This window comes from Phyllopteryx taeniolatus, chromosome 4 (assembly GCF_024500385.1).
Source record: "Phyllopteryx taeniolatus isolate TA_2022b chromosome 4, UOR_Ptae_1.2, whole genome shotgun sequence".
Lineage (NCBI taxonomy): Eukaryota > Metazoa > Chordata > Actinopteri > Syngnathiformes > Syngnathidae > Phyllopteryx > Phyllopteryx taeniolatus.
Genome location: NC_084505.1, coordinates 6,353,141 through 6,371,855, shown reverse-complemented (window position 1 = coordinate 6,371,855; position 18,715 = coordinate 6,353,141). Strand labels below are relative to the sequence as shown.

General features: G+C 45.3%; 1 protein-coding gene across 29 annotated transcripts in view; it reads left to right on the top strand.

The window, feature by feature from the left end:
• rims1b (regulating synaptic membrane exocytosis 1b) overlaps window positions 1–18,715 on the top strand; it is a 146,735-nt gene that overhangs the window by 68,947 nt on the left and 59,073 nt on the right. For 28 of the 29 annotated variants that reach the window (XR_009788359.1, XM_061772163.1, XM_061772179.1 and 25 more), the window contains exon 3: window positions 4,667–4,687. The exons of the other annotated variant lie outside the window; for it this stretch is intronic. Coding sequence is in view for 27 of the 28 variants with exons in the window: in XM_061772163.1 (XP_061628147.1) it covers window positions 4,667–4,687 (21 nt within the window). In the remaining variant the exon portion in view is untranslated. The remainder of the gene's footprint in view (window positions 1–4,666; window positions 4,688–18,715) is intronic. 29 annotated transcript variants of the gene reach the window in all.

Genomic DNA, 18,715 nt, shown 5'->3' with positions numbered 1-18,715 from the left:
CCTTTTTGAGGACGGAGTTGATGTTGGTCGCCCACTTGAGATTGTAATTCCCAGGAACTTGAAGGTCTCGACGGTTGACACAAGGCAGCTGGACAACGTGAGGGGCAGCTGTGGCGAAGGATGCCTCCTGAAGTCCACGATCATCTCTACAGTCTTGAGCGTGTTCAGCTCCAGGTTGTGTCGGCCGCACCACAGCTCCAGCCGCTCCGCTTCCTGTCGATATGCAGACTCGTCACCGTCCTTGATGAGGCCGATGACAGTGGCCTCACCGCAGTATAATCTTATAAAACATGAGAATATAATCTGGCGTTTGTCATCCATGGTCTGGAAAGCTGGATAATTGGGACAAAAACAGTCCGATTACATTTACAGGTGTGTGTGTGTGTGTGTGTGTGTGTGTGTGTGTGTACCAAGCCTAAGGGAGACCAAACACCCTGTGGTAGAAGCTCATTTCAGCCCCTTGTATTCTTGGATCTTTTTCTTCACAAAGTATTGTTTTCAGTCACTACCCACATCTTGTGACCAAGTGAGGGTGGAACTGTAGATCAGCTAGTAATTTGAGAGATTTGTCTTTCACATCAGCTTCTTCACATCAACAGACCAATGCAGAGTCCGCACCGCTGCACCGATCAGCTTGTTGATTTTGTGCTCTATTCTTCCCTCACTGATGAAAAAGGCCACAAGAGATTTGAACTCCTCCACTAGGGGCAAGAGCTCATCCTCGACCTGAAAAGGCGATTTTCGCAGCTCAGGACCATGAGCTCAGATTTGGAGGTGCTGATTCTTATCCCAACTGTTTCACACATGGCTGGCTCCAAATGAACTTCACGCTCTGATGAAAGCTAAGAGAACCACTGCCAAAAGCAACAAAGCTATACCGAGACCACCAAAACAGTGCTCCAAGACAGAAATCTTGCTTGATCAAATGTGACTTAAGAAAAAAAGAAGAAACAGCCACAACCGGGAACAACAAGATGCAACCTGGAAGAGGACACACGAGTGGAGGGAATGGTGGTAATCTTGGGACTATTTTTTTAGTCAAGTGAAGATCACGCACCGACGAAAGACAAGAGAACCACTGCAAAAAGCAACAACACAATACTGAGGCCACCAAAACAGCCCCCCTCAACTCCATAGCTGTGGCTAGAAACTCTGTCTGTAAAGTTTACAACACAATAGGTGACAAGGGGTAGTATTTGCAGAGTCCAACCCCCCTGGAAACCACATCAACTTACTGCCGGCAATGAAGCTCAAATCTGACATTGGTTGTAAAGGGACTGACTGACTCATGTCAGTGGTTCCGTACCCCATACTCCCAGAGTACCCACTTAATTGAAACTCTATTTTACCTGGCCTGACTGGCATCTCCCACCAGCGGAGTCAACACACCATAGAGTGGTGATCAGTTGACTGCGCCGCTCTTCTCTTCACCCGAGTGTCTAAGACATCCAGCCATAAGTCCAGTGATATAACCACGAAGTCGATCAACACCTCGGATGCTCTGGTGCCAAGTGTAAATACTGTAGCTTCTGTAGCCAGGGATCACACCGACAAGGTGCCTGCCTTTGCCCACCACATACCTCACACTGCACCCAACCCACTTGGCCCTTCACGTGGATGTTGAGCCCATGAGAACGGAGACCCATGCTCACCCATCAAGCCGTTCCCAGCATGGCCCCATAGGTGGAGGCCTAGCCACCAGGCTCTTGGTTCCAGAGTGTGGGGCCCCAGTCACCTGTGTCTGGGAGACGTAAAACAAGGACCACTTTATTTTTAATTAGAGAGGGTCTTGAGCAGCATTTCGTCTGTTCCCTCACTTATATACTATTTTCCCTGGGTAACCCTACCCTGAGCTCCTAGGATCATTGGGACATGCAGTCCCCCCACTGCAATAAGTGGATGGCACATGGATGGGCTTATATATTCCAAAATGGTATTTGAAGTACTCATTATTCATACAGCCCATATTTATTGTGATGTGATCATGGTTGGAAAAAAATGAAAAGCTGCAGTAAAACTGATGGTTTGATGCTGGAAAATTGGGACATACATCCATTCATCATTTTGCTTTTGGTATTATACTTAACACTATGTATTTTTTAATGGCAATAATAATTAAACAGCACACAGAGAGATACTATATATCAAGTGTTACCTGGTCCCTAAACCTTCAAGTTCCTGGGAATTACAGTCTCTCAGGACCTCAAGTGGGAGACCAACATCAACGCCATCATCAAAAAGGCCCAGCAGAGGATGTACTTCCTACGGCTTCTGAGGAAGCACGGTCTGCCACAGGAGTTATTGAGGCAGTTCTACACAGCAGGCGTCAAAATCAGTCCTGTGTTCATCCATCACAGTCTGGTTTGGCGCTGCCACAAAAAAGGACAAACTCCAACTGCAGTCAGACAATCACGACTGCCAGAAAAATCGTCGGTACCCCCTTACCCACCCTTAAGGACTTGCACGCTGCCAGACTTAAGACAAGAGCGTGCAGAATCCTCTTGGACCCTCCACATCCTGGTCACCACCTCTTCCAGATCCTTCCCTCAGGCAGGCGCTATTGATCAATGCAAACTAAAACCAGCAGACATTCCAACAGCTTCTTCCCTCTTGCCATTAAATTGTTAGAGGCTAAGTGACTCTCTGTAGTGTTATTTTATGTTTTTATGTCTCAAAAGTATTTATTGTCAAAATGGCCGTCTCTTGTTGTACTAGGGGCGACTCCAACTACCCAAGACAAATCCTTGTGTGTTTTTGACATACTTGGCAAATAAAGAGGATTATTATTCTGATTCTAATTCTAAAGAAAGCGTTATACTAGCATACTCAAGCATAAATACCCTTTTTAATGAAGTCAAGTTTTTACATTTTACAGCTTTTACTCTATAGACCTACAGTACTTAATATTGATTAAAGCAATTAGCCATTGTGATGAAGATTTTTTAAATACCATTTTCATTATAATGTATTCCGAAGGAGCAGTTGTAAAATTTAAGATATGTGTGCAGGCGTTCACAGATAATAATACAAGATAAGTCCCAATGTCATCTTTTTGCACAAACACCGTGACACATCATGATAATGTCAAACTAGGGCTGGGCAATTGGCCTTAAAATTAAAACTCTTATTTTTCTCACCCAAAAAATATTTCCCATTTTATTTTTTTTTCTCTTTGCTTACTGAAAAAGCAAATGACAATAACATAAAAAAACAAATGTTGTTCTTTGTTTTGTTCCCCCTTGTGTGATTTGCTTTATTTCTCATGATAGTTGAATACCAAGTTTTTTCCCCCCATCATTAACTTGCACCGACTTATACAGAAATAATCATAAATATAATAAAACATTTTTTTCCTATACAGATAGTAAGTGCATTATTTGGGTAAACATTTCCCTTTTGTCAAAACATGTATGGAAACAATCCTTAATAAATTAACCTTTTAAATTGTCAGGAACTTAACATAATAAAATGAGCTATCAAACTGCATTGCTCAGCTGGTCCATATGTTGTCTAGTACATAGTAACGCCCTCCAGCCATCTCAGGTAAAGTTACACAGGTGAGGCAAGGCAACTTCAGCAGGTTGAAAGCACATACCTCGGTTCAAAAGTTTGGATAACTAACTGCTTTTTTACAACGTGTAAATGCACACCATGTCTGGTAATAATGTTCAGCGCAACTGACTCCGTGATTGCCTTCCGCTGGGCTCCCTTTCTTGTCATACGGAAAATGATGTGTAAACAATTCAGTTCATGTTGTTTGTTTCTTAGCTTAAATTGAAGTTGCTAGTTGAAAAAATCGTTGGCTAGAGTCGCTAATTTGGCAACACTTACTGTGCTTTTGTAAACTAGTTCAGCTCAGCTCGCAGCCATGTTGTTAGTGGCAGCAGTGCACATCAGCCAGGACAGGCTTGGAACTATGGAAGCGGCATAATAAAAAAAAGATGAAAACATTTCCTCCAGACAAATAAACTCAAATCTATTGATTTAATGGATTAATTGCCCGGCCCTATATCAAATCAAGGTCATGACAAACGTATGACTGCAGCCATTCCTTTCAATGTTCATATACATGCCATCCACTTACATCTGTCTTTCACTAAATGTGAAGGGATCTCTATTCTGCAGAATTTAATTAACAAATGTTTGCAACACCTTTTCTCCCCCTTTTCTACCTTACTTTTCATTGTTTTCCCCATATCTGTCTACTGTATCATCACAAATTTAACCTCGACATATCCTTTTCTTTTATTGGATTCCTTCTTTCTTTCTTTTGCTCCACTTCCCTACTCACTCCTCCCAATTCTCACTGCAACCTGGACTGCATGCCACAAAGGAGGACAAAGTGGTTAGCATCTTTTTTTGTTCTATGTGTGATGTGCCTGTAATGTTTGTGCCTCTTCTAAGTGAAACCACGGGCTGCATTTGTCCAGTGATGCAATTTTGACTTACTTTTTAAAAGTGAATCATCTTTGAAAAATAGCAGCTGAGGCAAAAGATGTGTGTGTAGGAGAGTTACAATGTTTACAATTTGATGCATTAGTTTCCAGCATTAGTCCATATTTTGTCACTGTGTATTTGTCAGGATTGGAAACTCCTGTTCTCAAAATCCACAAGTTTAACCCATGACTAATACTACGTTTATTGTCTTTCTCCTCCCCCTGCAAAGTGTATCATAGTAAAGGACAGGGTAAGGCTTCCTGGGTGATTGATTTGCTGCATGAGTCTCATGATTTACCCCCTCCACTTTTAGTCTGTATTCATTCGCAGACATGAGGATCAGAATCCAGTCCAATTGTCTTAAAGAAGATTATGAATAACAATGTGTCCCAAGGTAGTGGACCACATCATTTATCTAGTTCTGAGAATGAATGCAGACCCTTAAAGTCAACTAGCAAAATGAGCATGAGCAGTGACATAGGATCTCTGCAGGGGCAATGACTCTTCTGAAAAATCCTGACCCTTCTTCCGATGGCTGTAGGCATAACAGTGCCACATTGGGACGTTTCAGGGGACATGGATAATTGTATACATCTTTTAAAATGTTGGGATTGGAGATTGACATTAAGCTGGCATGCCAATTAAAACAGAGAAAAAAAAGTAAACTTTGAGATAAATGTATAACGTAAACTCATGCGTGTGCATGCACCCCCTGCCTGTTTTTGAGATGCAGTTCATCTTTGAACAGGACAATGTGTCTTATAGCCCAGAAACTGTACATGTTGCTATTTCAGACTAATTTCCCCCTCAATATGTGCACTTAAGCGTTATCTATGAAAAACATGTGGTGTTATCACTTTACAACAAATATATCCAGTGAGATCCACCCATCTATCCATTTTCTACACCGCTTATCCTCACTCGTGTCGTGGGGTGTGCTAGAGCCAATCCCGGCTGACTCTGGGTGAGAGTCGGGTTACACCTTGAACTGGTTGCCAGCCAATCGCAGGGCACATATAAACAAACAACCATTTGTACTCTCATTCATACCTATGGACAATTTCAATGAACCTACCATGCATGTTATTTGGATGTGGGAGGAAACCAGAGTACCCGGAGAAAACGCAATACTGTGTTGTGTGTTCTTGTTTGCCCATGAAGGAAAAAAAGTTGTGTTTTTGTTTTAATTGCTTTTAAAAAAATAATAATAAAGAAAACCACCATTCAAGCAAGTTTTTCCACGTTTTTGAGATTGTAGGGTGAAAGCTGCAGCTGGCTACTAATGTGGACTAAATGGGTGGCAACAATGGGGAAATGAAATGCCCGACGATAGCTGGGATAGGCTCCAGCACGCCCGTGACCCGAGTGAGGAGAAGCGGCTCAGAAAATGGATGGATGGATGGATGGATATACATACATACATACGTATACACGCTTATATGTGTATAATTACAAAGAAAAGCTAATTTTAAGAAACTTCAATTGCTTCCGGCTGCGCAAGTACACACATCACTTTTTGATATGGTTACAGTACCGGTAATTTACAGTATTCCATCTGGGTGTCACGATTTGATGTTAACGGGACCCAGAAGAAAGCGGAGGCTGAAAGGTTTATTGAAGCGGATCATTGGGGCGTATTGCAAGTTGTCGAGGTGGGGAACGTGCAGCAGGCGGTGGCGTGAGCAGGTGGATGGCTGGGCGGCGTGGTGGAGGAGGCCAGCACGGCGGGAGGGAGGGAGCACTGTGGAGAAGGAGGAACATGGGTATCAGCAGGGAATCTGAGACTGGCGTATTTTACATGCAAGTTGAAAGCCATTGTACCGGAGGAGAAACGTTAATACTCTGGCGAGGATTTCCGGGATCTGGCAGGCTTTAATGCGGGTGGTAACGAAGGCTGATTGTTGACAGATTACTTAAAGAGAGAGGGGAAGGGCGAGAGAGAGACGGCGAGAGAGGTGCAAGGCGCCACCCAAGCTCCAACAGAGCTACTGCAGGGCAGGCTCATGACAGTACCCCCCTCTTATCGAACGCCTCCTGCCATCCTGCCTGGCTTCCCCAGGTGAGCAGTATAAAAGTCAGAAAGAAGGGAGCTTCTGGGAAATCCAGGAGCGCTCCTCCGGACCATACCCCTCCCAGTCTACCATATACTGGTGACTCCTCCCCCTGGTCCTCACATTGAGGATGCGCAAAACCGTGAAGGCTGGAAGGTTGTCGACAATGCGGGGGGGGGGGGGGGGGGGGGGGGCGGAGGGGGCACGGTCGGAGGGCTAAGAGCGCAGGTGGAGACAGGCTTGAGTAGTGACACATGGAAAGTTGGACGAATCGTCAGAGATTGTGGAAGTTTATGTCACGTATGGAGAGGAGCTGGACCCAAGAGCAGGCGAAGGCAGATAGATTGTGATGAACAGTTTATTTCGGAAGGTAATGGAGGTGGTCCTGGGTGCATTGGCAGGCAGTGGCGTGGACAGGTGGCAGGCAGTGGAGAGGACAGGCGGCTGGCTTGGCGGCAGGAATGACGTGGATCAGGAACACGGGGAAATATTGGCAATGAGGAGAGACACAAGAGTCAAAAAGGGAAACAAGGAACAGTGTGCCTTACGTGAGGTAAGTGGGCCGTGGTACCGCTGGAATAAGCTGCAATACTTTGGTGAGGATTTCCGGGAACAGGCAGGCTTGAGGAAGGTGCTGAAAGAGAGGGGAGGCGAGAGAGAGGGGGCGAGAGGGCGCAAAGCGCCATCCAGGCTCCAAAAACAGTACTGCAGGGCAGTACATGACAGTATAAGTTGAATTGACATGGGATTGATGATTTTAGTGATGGGGAATGGACCAATAAAGCGCGCAGTGAGTTTGCGGGATTCAGTCTGGAGTGGGAGGTCGCAGGAGGAAAGCCAAACGGTCTGACCCACCTTGTAATCAGGCGTAGGGGAACGATGAAGGTCCGCGAGCTATATATTCTTCTCCGCCGCCCTGACGTCCTTCCACACGGACTGGACCCTTTTTAGGTGATCTGTTACAGCGGGAACTGCCACCGCATTCTTCTGTTCCTTAAATAACGGAGGTTGGAAACTGTAACAGGCCATGAATGGAGATATACCGGTGGCTGAGCTGGTGAGGGCGTTGCAGGCGTACTCAATCCAAGGGAGGAATGAGCTCCAGGAGGTGGGGTTGCGTGTGGCAACGCAGTGAAGAGCTGACTCCAGAGACTGATTTGCCCGCTCCGTCTGGGTGGTACCCGGAAGACAAGCTGGCTGCTGCGCCCACCGCTTTACAGAATTCCTTCCAAACGAGTTGGGAGAACTGAGGAACTGGGGATACCGTGGATTTTGTTAAAACAAGAAGAACAAGGAGGTTAGTAGTTTCAAAGGCAGAAGGAAGCTTGGGAAGGGGAATGTCATGAATGTACTTCGAAAATCGATCGATAATAGTGAAAATGGTGACGAAATCCAAAGCGAAGTGGGACCAAGGGCGGCTTGGGATGGATAAGGGGCGCAGCAGAATGGCCCCCACCCCAGTGTCTGAGGCGTCCACCTCTACCATGAACTGGAGGGAGGGGTCTGGGTGACATAGGATGGGAGCACTGGTCGAAAAGGGTTTGCAGCTGGTCGAAGGCTTGGGATGCGGCTGGGGTCCATTGGAACGCCGAGCTGGTGGAGGTGAGACTGGTGAAAGGAATTGCGACTCTACTATAATTGCGGACGAAGCGGCGGTAGAAATTAGTGCATCCGAGGAAACGTAATTCTTTGTGGGTGGTGGGATTAGGCCAGTTAACGACTGCTTGGATTTTGGCAGGGTCTGGTTGCAATTGTCCTTTGGCAATGATGTAGCCTCGGAAGTGCACGGAGGAGAGGTGGAATTCGCATTTTTCTGGTTTGACATACAGGTGGTTTTCAAGGAGGCGCTGGAGGACTTGGCATACATGACTGCGGTGTTCTTCGGGAGAGCAAGAGAAAATGAGGATGTCGTCCAATTAAACAAAAACAAACTGATTTAACATATCACGGAGAACGTCACTGATGAAGGATTGGAAGACTCCGGGGGCGTTGGTTAATCCGAACGGCATGACCAAATATTCGAAGTGTCTGAGCAGGGTATTGAAAGCAGTTTTCCATTCATCCCCCTCTCTGATACGGATGAGATGGTAGGCGTTTCGTAGGTCCAATTTGGTGAACATCTGGGCGTCACAGAGGGGTTCAAAAGAGGGGTCGATGAGGGGTAGTGGTAATTTATTATTCACGGTGAAGTCATTGAGTCCACGGTAGTCTATGCAGGGGCGGAGAGTGGTATATTTCTTCTCAACAAAGAAGAAGCTGGCCCCTACTGGAGATGAGGAAGGTAAAATGAGTCCGGAAGCCAGAGAGTCACAGATATAGTTCTCCATTGCTTTTTTTTCAGGGCAGGAAAGGTTGAAGGGGGGTGGCCAGGTCTTTGCTGAAAACAGGGGAGAGATCATGGTATTCCTCAGGTATCCGGGAGAGGTCAACAGGTGTGGCAGATGTTGGTGGTTTACAGGAGGGCGGTATGGCAGAGAGCAAGCAGTGTGAATGGCAGTGAGGGCTCCATCCAGTGATTGACAAGTGCGTCCAGTCTATGGCGGTTATGTTTTTTGAGCCAGGGAATTCAGAGGACAAGTGGGGTCTCAGGGGAAGGGATGACAAAAAGAGGGATGTTCTCACAATGATTTACCGAAAATAAGCAGGGTGAATGGAACTGTTTGCTGAGTGACAGGATATATGACTTGGTCATCCAGGGCTGTAACTTTCTTGGGAGAAGTGGTTGGAGAGGGAGTTGGAGCTGAAGTGCCAGTCCTTCATGAATTAAATTGTCGTCTGCACCAGAATCAATTGGGCACGGTCATACGGGAAGAAGAGCTTGAGGAAATAGTTTGGCTCACCACGGCGCTCTTGGGTCATGGTGAGCCTGGTCTTTTGGACGTAAGGGACATGAAGCAATGAAGTGACTGGATTTGCGGCAATAAATCGACAGTCGCTGGGTGACGCGATGCTGACATTCCTGGGGGTCTAGTCGTGTGTTACCTAGTTGCATGGACTTATCTGGTGCAGTGGGGGGTGACAAAGGGGCAGTCGGAGGTGCAGAAGGCGGTTGAGATGCTGACGGTGCCGTGCCCACGGTGGACGTGATCTTGCACGCTCTATCCCGTAGCCAGTTGTCAAGACGGATGGAAAGTGAATTGAGATCCTCCAGAGAGGAGGGCTCATCTCGCGCAGCGAGCGCGTCCTTAATCTGCTTAGACAGACCGTTCAAAAAGATTCCTCTAAGCGCGGCATCATCCCACCCGGATTCACCCGCAGGAATTCAGAATTCTAGGGAATATGAGCCAACGGGCGGCACGGTGGCCGACTGGTTAGAGCGTCAGCCTCACAGTTCTGAGGACCCGGGTTCAATCCCCGGCCCGCCTGTGTGGAGTTTGCATGTCCTCCCCGTGCCTGCGTGGGTTTTCTCCGGGCACTCCGGTTTCCTCCCACATACCAAAAACATGCATGAATTGGAGACTCTAAATTGCCCGTAGGCATGACTGTGAGTGCGAATGGTTGTTTGTTCCTATGTGCCCTGCAATTGGCTGGCAACCAGTTCAGGGTGTCCCCCGCCTCCTGCCCGATGACAGCTGGGATAGGCTCCAGCACGCCCGCGACCCTAGTGAGGAGAAGCGGCTCAGAAAATGGATGGATGGATGAGCCAACGGAACTAGTGCCCTGATTGAGCGTAAGGAGGTAGCAGGTGGCTTCTCTTATCTGAACGGGGTGATCAAAAACCTTCTTGAGTTCGGCGGAAAAGAATCAAATGACTGGAGTACCGGAGAGGAGTTGTGTCATAACGCGGTTGCCCATTAAGCTGACAAACACGACCTTGGATTTTTCAGTGGGATAACTTAGCGGTTGTAGGTTGAAAACAAGGGAGCAATTGAGGAGGAATTGGCTGCAAGCACCTAAGGCCACAGAATAGGGCTCGGGCGGAGGGACGTGAGGTTCTTTGTACGGGGGGCGGGGTAGCTTGGAGGCTGTGGGCTCGGAAGGATTACTTACGGGAGCATGATCGGATTGCATTTTCGTGGTAAGGAGGGCGACTTGTTGCGTGAGGGAATGTAAGGATGCCATGATCTCTTGCAGAGCCTTGTCCTGTCTCCCTATGCGGGCGCCTTGGAGGGCGAGTGCATGTTGTAGCGCCTCCGGGGTTGCTGGGTCCATGCTGGCCAGAGTATTCTGTCACGATTTGATATTAACGGGACCCAGAAGCAAGCGGAGGCTGAAAGGATTGTGGTGAAAGGTTTATTGAAGCGGATATTTAGGATGGATCCTTGGGGCGTATTGGCAGGTTGTCGAGGCTGGGAATGTGCAGCAGGCGGTGGCGTGAGCAGGTGGATGGCTGGGCGGTGTTCAGCACGGCGGGGAACACGGAGGGAGCACTGCGGAGAAGGAAGGACACGGGGATCAGCAGGGAATCTGAGACTGGCGTATTTTACGTGCAAGTTGAGAGACTGTTGTACCGCAGGAGAAACACTAATACTTTGGCGAGGATTTCCGGAATCTGGCAGGTTTTATTGCAGGTGGTAATGAAGGCTGTTTGGTGACAGGTGCGCAGCCGAGGAGCTGCTGATTACTGTGAATAGAGGAGAAGAGGGCGGAATGGTGAACGACTGGTTAGAGCGTCTGCCTCACAGTTCTGAGGTTCAAATCCCGCCCATGCCTGTGTGGAGTTTGCATGTTCTCCCCGTGCCTGCGTGGGTTTTCTCCAGGCACTCCAGTTTACAAAAAACATGCATGGTAGGTTAATTGACGACTCTAAATTGCCCATAAGTGTGAATGTGTGTGCAAATGGTTGTGTGTTTATGTGTGCCCTGCGATTGGCTGGCAACCAGTTCATGGTGTACCCCGCCTCCTGCCCGAATATAGCTGGGTTTGGCTCCAGCACTCCCGCGACCCTTATGCGGATAAGCGGCTCAGAAAATGGATGGATGGATGGATGGATGAAGGGGAAGAGAGAAAGAGAGGGCGAGAGAGGCGCAAGGCGCCACCCGAGCTCCTACGAGGTACTGCAGGACAAGGTCATGACACTGGGAATAAGATGGTATCGCACATCTTTTGCACATCAATTTGCCCAGTTTTCCTTGCAGTGCTTGCAGTGCTTCTTCTAAATTACTGAGATTGTGAGTGCATCTCTTAGGGACTGCCCTCCTCAGGTGAACCCACAAACTTCCATTGCCAGTGTAAAATATTCATTTACTTCTGGAGCCATTTTTTTTTTAAAATTATCATAAATGCTTTAGGTGACTGAATTGTTGACTCTATATTTGAAATCATGTCAAAAAGGTTTGATCTCTGTAACACCATAGTATACATATACAATGACTTATTTCCACCCTACTCCATTGCCACATGAGATATAAACCAAACAAAAGACTGTCACGTATGGCACACAGCCAGTACCATATTGGTGCCAATTTAAATGTTTCAGTTGACAATCGTCCCTGACCAGTTGTCTTTTTGTCTTGTCTTCTTTTCCGCTAGTTTTTATTAATTATCTCTGGTGTAGCCTATATTGGTTTTGGATAAAAACGTAATTAATTCAGGAAAAGAATATGCCTGAAGCGACGCCTGCGTTTAATTTGATTTACGTTTAACGTTATAATCAAACTATCTTTGTCTCGTAAAGGGGCATCATGTCTGTTTTTATATTCATAAACTTGAGGAAAAGTGATGAAAACCTCTAATCAATCTCTCTATCCTGGAAGGTTTGCCACATGGACAAAATAGTTCTAGATTTATTGTTGCACTCAAACACACAAAACGACACAAAAAGTGGAATTTTAAAGAAAATTTAATTATATATAAGCGGGAAAACTGCAGGGAAACAAGGCAGAGGGACTGGACTACAAAGATTCCAAGCAAATGTACGTAAAGAACAAAATGTAGGGTGAAAGAATGAACTTGTGATGTGAGGGTGGAATGAGCATGCACGGTGACAATGTGAGAGTTGCGAACTTCTTTGACCGTTATTATAATCCAATTACGCACCAATTTGTACTTAGGAAACAACATGTTTCGCTCAAGTTAGAACGCAACTTAGACAGGTTGGTCGGTCTTCCACATGGATGAGCCGGGGTGCCGAACAAGTGTATTTGAAGAAAAAGGAAGAAAAAGAAAAAAAAATTAAAAATTCCTTCCTGACAGATCTTTTCGCAAGCTTCCCCCACACACAGAAGTGTAGTTTCGGGGCGAGGGCAGAGTGCTTGTGCGGTCCGCGCTTGTCAGTGCGGCGAGGAAGGTTTAGTGCATCTCTGCCACCTCGTGGTGAGAGTATCTTCGGCAAGCTGGAGAAACAGAACAAAGGGGGCTCCGGTCTTTTATGCACAGGAGACCAAGTGGAAGACAGACCTCACCTCTTAGTATTAATTTCCATCCTAGGATTATTTGTGGTTTTAAAACCATTGGAAATAAGTGAATTCATTCCCAGCTTCTGCATTGTCACACACACACCCTGGTTATATATGCAATGCGTGTTTCAATTTTATGTGGTGGCTAAAAACACTTAATATTTGTGGTGTCACATTTGTGTTGTGTGAGGTAAAACATCTCATCTGATTCAGTTGACAAACAGATTTGACATCAGACCTGTGGAAAAGCAATCATTAGTGACATTGGTGTCATGATATATACTAGGAGCATTCATGCAAAGTTCGTAAAATCACAGCGGACATTTAAAGTCTGAAAATCGTTGGTAAATGTCGAGGCTTGCAGTAACTCTGCACCGACAGCGGGTGTCGCTTGTGTTCCATCAATTGTCCCAGAGCCCCTGGCAGCACCTTGTGTGCATGTTTTAATATCAAAACAAATAGTTGATTGCTGTATTTGAGTTCCTAAGAACAAAACAAAAAAACAGTGATTAAACCTAACTCAAGGTCCGGGGGTAATAGTTCAATCTAGTGCCTGTCTAACCAATAAATATATTGTTGTCGACCTGGCTCCAACAGTCACATTTGGAAAGAGGTTCTCCCAACCTTTTGGTCAGCATCTCAGTTCTGCACAACATGGGGTTTTTGATGAATGGAAACCCATATTTCTAGGGGAGCTGTTAATTAGTTTATGGTCCGGGTGACATAAGCCAGGGTTCGTGTGACCGTCTGGCTCAGCGAGGCATTGAATGTCAAGAGAAATTATGTATTTATTTATTTCTATAAGACCTCTCTTGGCTGATCCCTTTCCATTCCATTTATAAGTGTATGACTTTAAACATTTTATCGGTGGTAAGTTGATTTTTTTCCATGTCCAATTAATTTCTGGACATTGAAGTAGAACAAGGTGTGCTTGAAAGGTTTCTCTGACAAGCTACTCTGCTGTTGCAGGTGCTAGAACTTGTTGCCAGATGGCATCCAGAAAATGAAACAAACGCTTACTGTCTGTCTTGTTTTTAGAGGAGCACTGCCTCCCAGTGGAAAGCAGTCAAGCGCTGGTCCCTACCACACACAGCTGTGAACACACATAAACCCTCACCCACCCTGAAACATTTTTGGAAGCATCATCAGTACATTTTATAACAAATAGCTCGATTACCTGCTCCCCTTCCTTTTATGTAAATTAACAACTCTATTTTGTACCACAGATGGCACCAGATACTCAAGTCAAAGTTTATGTAATCATTGTTTCATTACAGCACATATAGATTTTGAAATATTCTGCATGTCGTACCACTTGGTATACGTTTTTAGTAACTGTATTGTTGAGTGGGTGCATGACATTAATTAACAAGGATAGATATGTACACTGCACTGAGCGTATTAGATTAGCATTGCTGAAATTACCACATGCAATTATTGCTCAGTCTCTGTATTACAATACAACATGGAAATAAAACACAAATAGAAATTATGAATGACTAAAATGGCAATTATTTTCTGTAAACTTCCCTTCACATTCCACTTGTATGTGTAAAATTCCTGAAACTGTGCAGTATTATCTAAAAATGATCTGCTGCAATATGTGACGAGAGCAGTTTTTTACCCTTTGCTTTTCTTCTATTATGGAGGGAAACTAGGTTGTTTTTGAGTTATTTGTTTACAAGACCGACTGTACTCCACAATGTGATATGGCTTGAGCAGTGAAACAAGTATGTATTTCCATCAGGGTCCTTTAGCGCTAACATTGAACATTGACACGTTCTCTCTCTCTCTCTCTCTCTCTCTCTCTCTCTCGCTTTCTCGCTCTCGATCTCTCTCTCATATTGAAGCTTATATTTTGCAGCGTGAGAAGCTGATAGCACCAGATGCTCTCTTTCGCATGCACATCACATAACCACCTTGTAACATTACGTACATTTCGATTAGAAAATTGCGTGTTATCATGTTGCCATTTTAGAAATACAAGTGCCATTAATCGTTCAGACCTTATGCGTTTTAACCAGATGACTGGCACATTGTTTTGTCATCCTTCTCCTTCATGTGCAATACATTGCCCAGCTCAACTCATTTAGTGTTTTTATGTTGCTCTTTAAAAACACAATACAGGAGAGTACTTAAGCTATTATTAATGATTGTTCAATACATTTTGTGTTTATAAAGTGTTATTTTAAGCTGGAAGCTAGTATCTCTCATTTCATTCATTAAAACACATATGGGGATGCTTTGAGCATTCATTCATTCATCTTCCGTTCCCCTTATCTTCACTAGGGTCGCGGGAGTGCTGGAGCCTATCCCAGCAATCTTCGGGCGAGGGGTGGGGTACTCCCTGAACTGGTTGCCAGCCAATTGCAGGGCACATATAAACAAACAACCATTCGCACTCACATTCACACCTACGGGCAATTTAGAGTCCTCAATCAACCTACCATGCATGTTTTTGGGATGTGGGAGGAAACCGGAGTGCCTGGAGAAAACCCACGCAGGCACGGGGAGAACATGCAAAATCCACACAGGTGGGGCCGGGATTTGAACCCCGGTCCTCAGAACTGTGAGGCAGATGTGCTAACCAGTCGGACACCGTTCCACCGCTTTGAGCATTGCTTTGTCTGGTTTCTCTTTTTAGAGAACCAACTCTTTTAGATCGGCTCACTAAAAAAACAACTCTTTTGGCTCCAGAACGGCTCTTCAGATTTTATTTTGTTATTTTTCATTTATGATGCAAAAAGAATGTAAAATTATGCATACTAATGTAAAAATGTGCAATATTTTCCATTATATTTATTATAAAAATATGGCTTTATTTATTCACGTTACTTGGTGCTACAATAAAACAAAATACAAAAACAAACATAACTATTTAGACTTCAACTAATAAATATTTTATTTTTGTTTTTATTATTTTGGTATTTATTTGATTCTTTTAATTTTGTTCTATTAAACAAATTCAAATTGAGACAACACAGAATCGCTGCAAAACACAACACAACAAAACATGAATTAAAATATGGAAAACAAAAAGATAACTTATCTATCGTTAATTTTGGCATTGAGAAAACAAGTTGATCAGCTTTGAGGAGCTGATCTGGTTTCTTCTGTCGTCAATTATTTGTTGTTTCCAATTTTGGAGAAGGTTCTCTCAGAAGGGACTGACATTGCTACAATGTGCAACAGGTGTATTAGACACACTGGAACCTTCATTAATACCAGGTTCAAATGCTTGTCTTGTATTCCTCTCATTGCACAGTGGGTGCCTAAGCAGGTTGTGCAGCCAGCCCGATAAGAGATTTTTCCCTCCACACTTTACACTGCCTTTGTATTGTCAACGAACTTTAAAAATGTCCAGATTTTATGCATTTTCCTGCTATCACTCATTTTCCAAACTATTCCTTACCAGCACCTTTGTGTTTTCTCTTATGACCCCTTACTCTGCTTCTCACTCATCTTGCTTCCTCCGTCTGTGTACTGCTGTGTGTGCTCCCGCCCCTCCCCTTCTCTGCTCGGTGCAGTCAGAGAGAGAGAGAGAGAGAGAGAGAGAGAGAGAGACAGTGCCACACATATTGACCAATCACGTGCGGGCTCTCTCTTAAGTGAACAATGAAAGCGGCTCCCAATCACGAGCCGCCTGTTATCGTTTGCTTCAAAGATCCGGATCTTAGAGCCATTTTGTTCGCGACCGACACATCACTACTGCTTAACTCACAGAAATTCTCTCGGTTTTGTGAATAATTCTTGCACTTTGGTGGATTTACAGCCACAGTCAATCAAGTTTGTTCTTTTGGATTTTAACATCAGTGCAGCTAGGACGATAGTTAGGGTTGGGTATTGTTTGAATTTGAGCGATTCCGGTTCCGATTCTGGTTCCTTATTTCGATTCCGGTTCCAAACGATTCTTGAGTCCGACTCTTTTAGGGGGCTGGATCAAAAATGTTTGCATGGTGTAAATAAAGGGTGTCCTAATGATGTGTGTGTGGAACTAACCCAATTGACGTTTCAGCTAAAAGTTAAATATATCCATCCATCCATTTTCTGAGCCGCTTCTCCTCACTAGGGTCGCGGGCGTGCTGGAGCCTACTGGTTGCCAGCCAATTGCAGGGCACATACAAACAAACAACATTCGCGCTCACATTCACACCTACGGGCAATTTAGAGTCCCCAATTAATGCATGTTTTTGGGATGTGGGAGGAAACCGCAGTGCCCGGAGAAAACCCACGCAGGCACGGGGAGAACATGCAAACTCCACACAGGCGGGACCGGGGATTGAACCCCGCTCCTCAGAACTGTGAGGCTGACGCTCTAACCAGTCGTCCACCGTGCCGCCAAGTTAAATATAGCATTGTTAAAATTGTTATTTTGGACTATTTCATCATGTCAAATGGTTTATATGTGAAAGTTTTAACTTGACTTCCTGTTTTAAGCTTGTACCTTTTTACTTTGAATCGTACGCACTGGAACGCAGCATTTTGGCACGAAAAGTAACTTCACACGGCACCGGTGATTTATTTATTTTTTATATATTTTTTTTATGGTTGGAACCAAATGCTATAAAACGCTGATTGCTTCCCTACCCACCAATGAGGCACAAGGTTAGTGTTTGTGATACAGTGAGACAACGTTTATGTGAATTTTGTCCCAATTCATTGCGATGTAATGTTACTACGGGGACGTTTTAGCTCAATGTTCAGCTTTCCCCCCCCAATTGGCTCTTACGTTGGTTTGAAGACTAAAATAAGCGCTAAAAAACATCAGTGCAAAAGTGCAACCAACCATTTATCTTGTTAGCTATCTCAATGTTTGCATAGACGTGTTTTATTGTTTCAATCACACAGTTGACTGAGAGTTGACTGAAGCTCCGCGCGGTGAAGGCTGAGGCTTGGAGCGCGTCAGACGCTACACATCGTGAAAGCCTCCTTTGCACAATGTAATCTTATTTCAAGTGTTGCACTGAGGCGACTGGTCATTAATTTTAACGAAGTTAAGACACACTTTTGTTCGCCGCAGCTGCCGTTGGGCACAAGCACGCCATCGTGCACGTTCGTCTTTGTTGGTTTATGCCGCTTCTTCGTTGTTTTTCACCACTTCTTTTTCACGGCTGGAAGACGACTAGGCATCATTCTCTACACGAACGACTGCACCTCAACGCACCCGGCTGTCAAACTCCTGAAGTTTGCAGATGACACCCCTGTCATCTGCCTCATCAAGGACAGTGACGAGTGTGCATATCGACAGGAAGTGGAGCGACTGGAGCTGTGGTGCGGCCGACACAACCTGGAGCTGAACACGCTCAAGAGTGTAGAGATGATCGTGGACTTCAGGAGGCATCCTTCACCACAGCTGCCCCTCACGTTGTCCAGCTGCCTTGTGTCAACCGTCGAGACCTTCAAGTTCCTGGGAATTCAGTCTCTCAGGACCTGAAGTGGGCGACCAACATCAACTCCGTCCTCAAAATAGCCCAGCAGAGCATGTACTTCCTGCGGCTTCTGAGAAAGCACGGCCTGCCACGGAACTGCTGAGGCAGTTCTACACAGCGGTCATCCAGTCAGTCACAGTCTGGTTTGGTGCTGCTACAAAAAAGGACAAACTCCGACTGCAACGGACAATCAAAACTGCTGAAAGGATTGTCGATACCCCCCTACCCACACTTGAGGACTTGCACGCTTGCCAGAACTAAGACAAGAGCATGCAAAATCCTCTCGGACCTTCCACATCCCGGTCACCAGCTCTTCCAGCTCCTTCCCTCCGGTAGGTGCTACCGGTCAATGCAAACTAGAATGAGCAGACATTCCAACAGCTTCTTCCCTCTTGCAATCAACTTCTTAAACACCTAACCTACAATTCCATTTCAACATGCTGGCAATTTTTTGACTTCA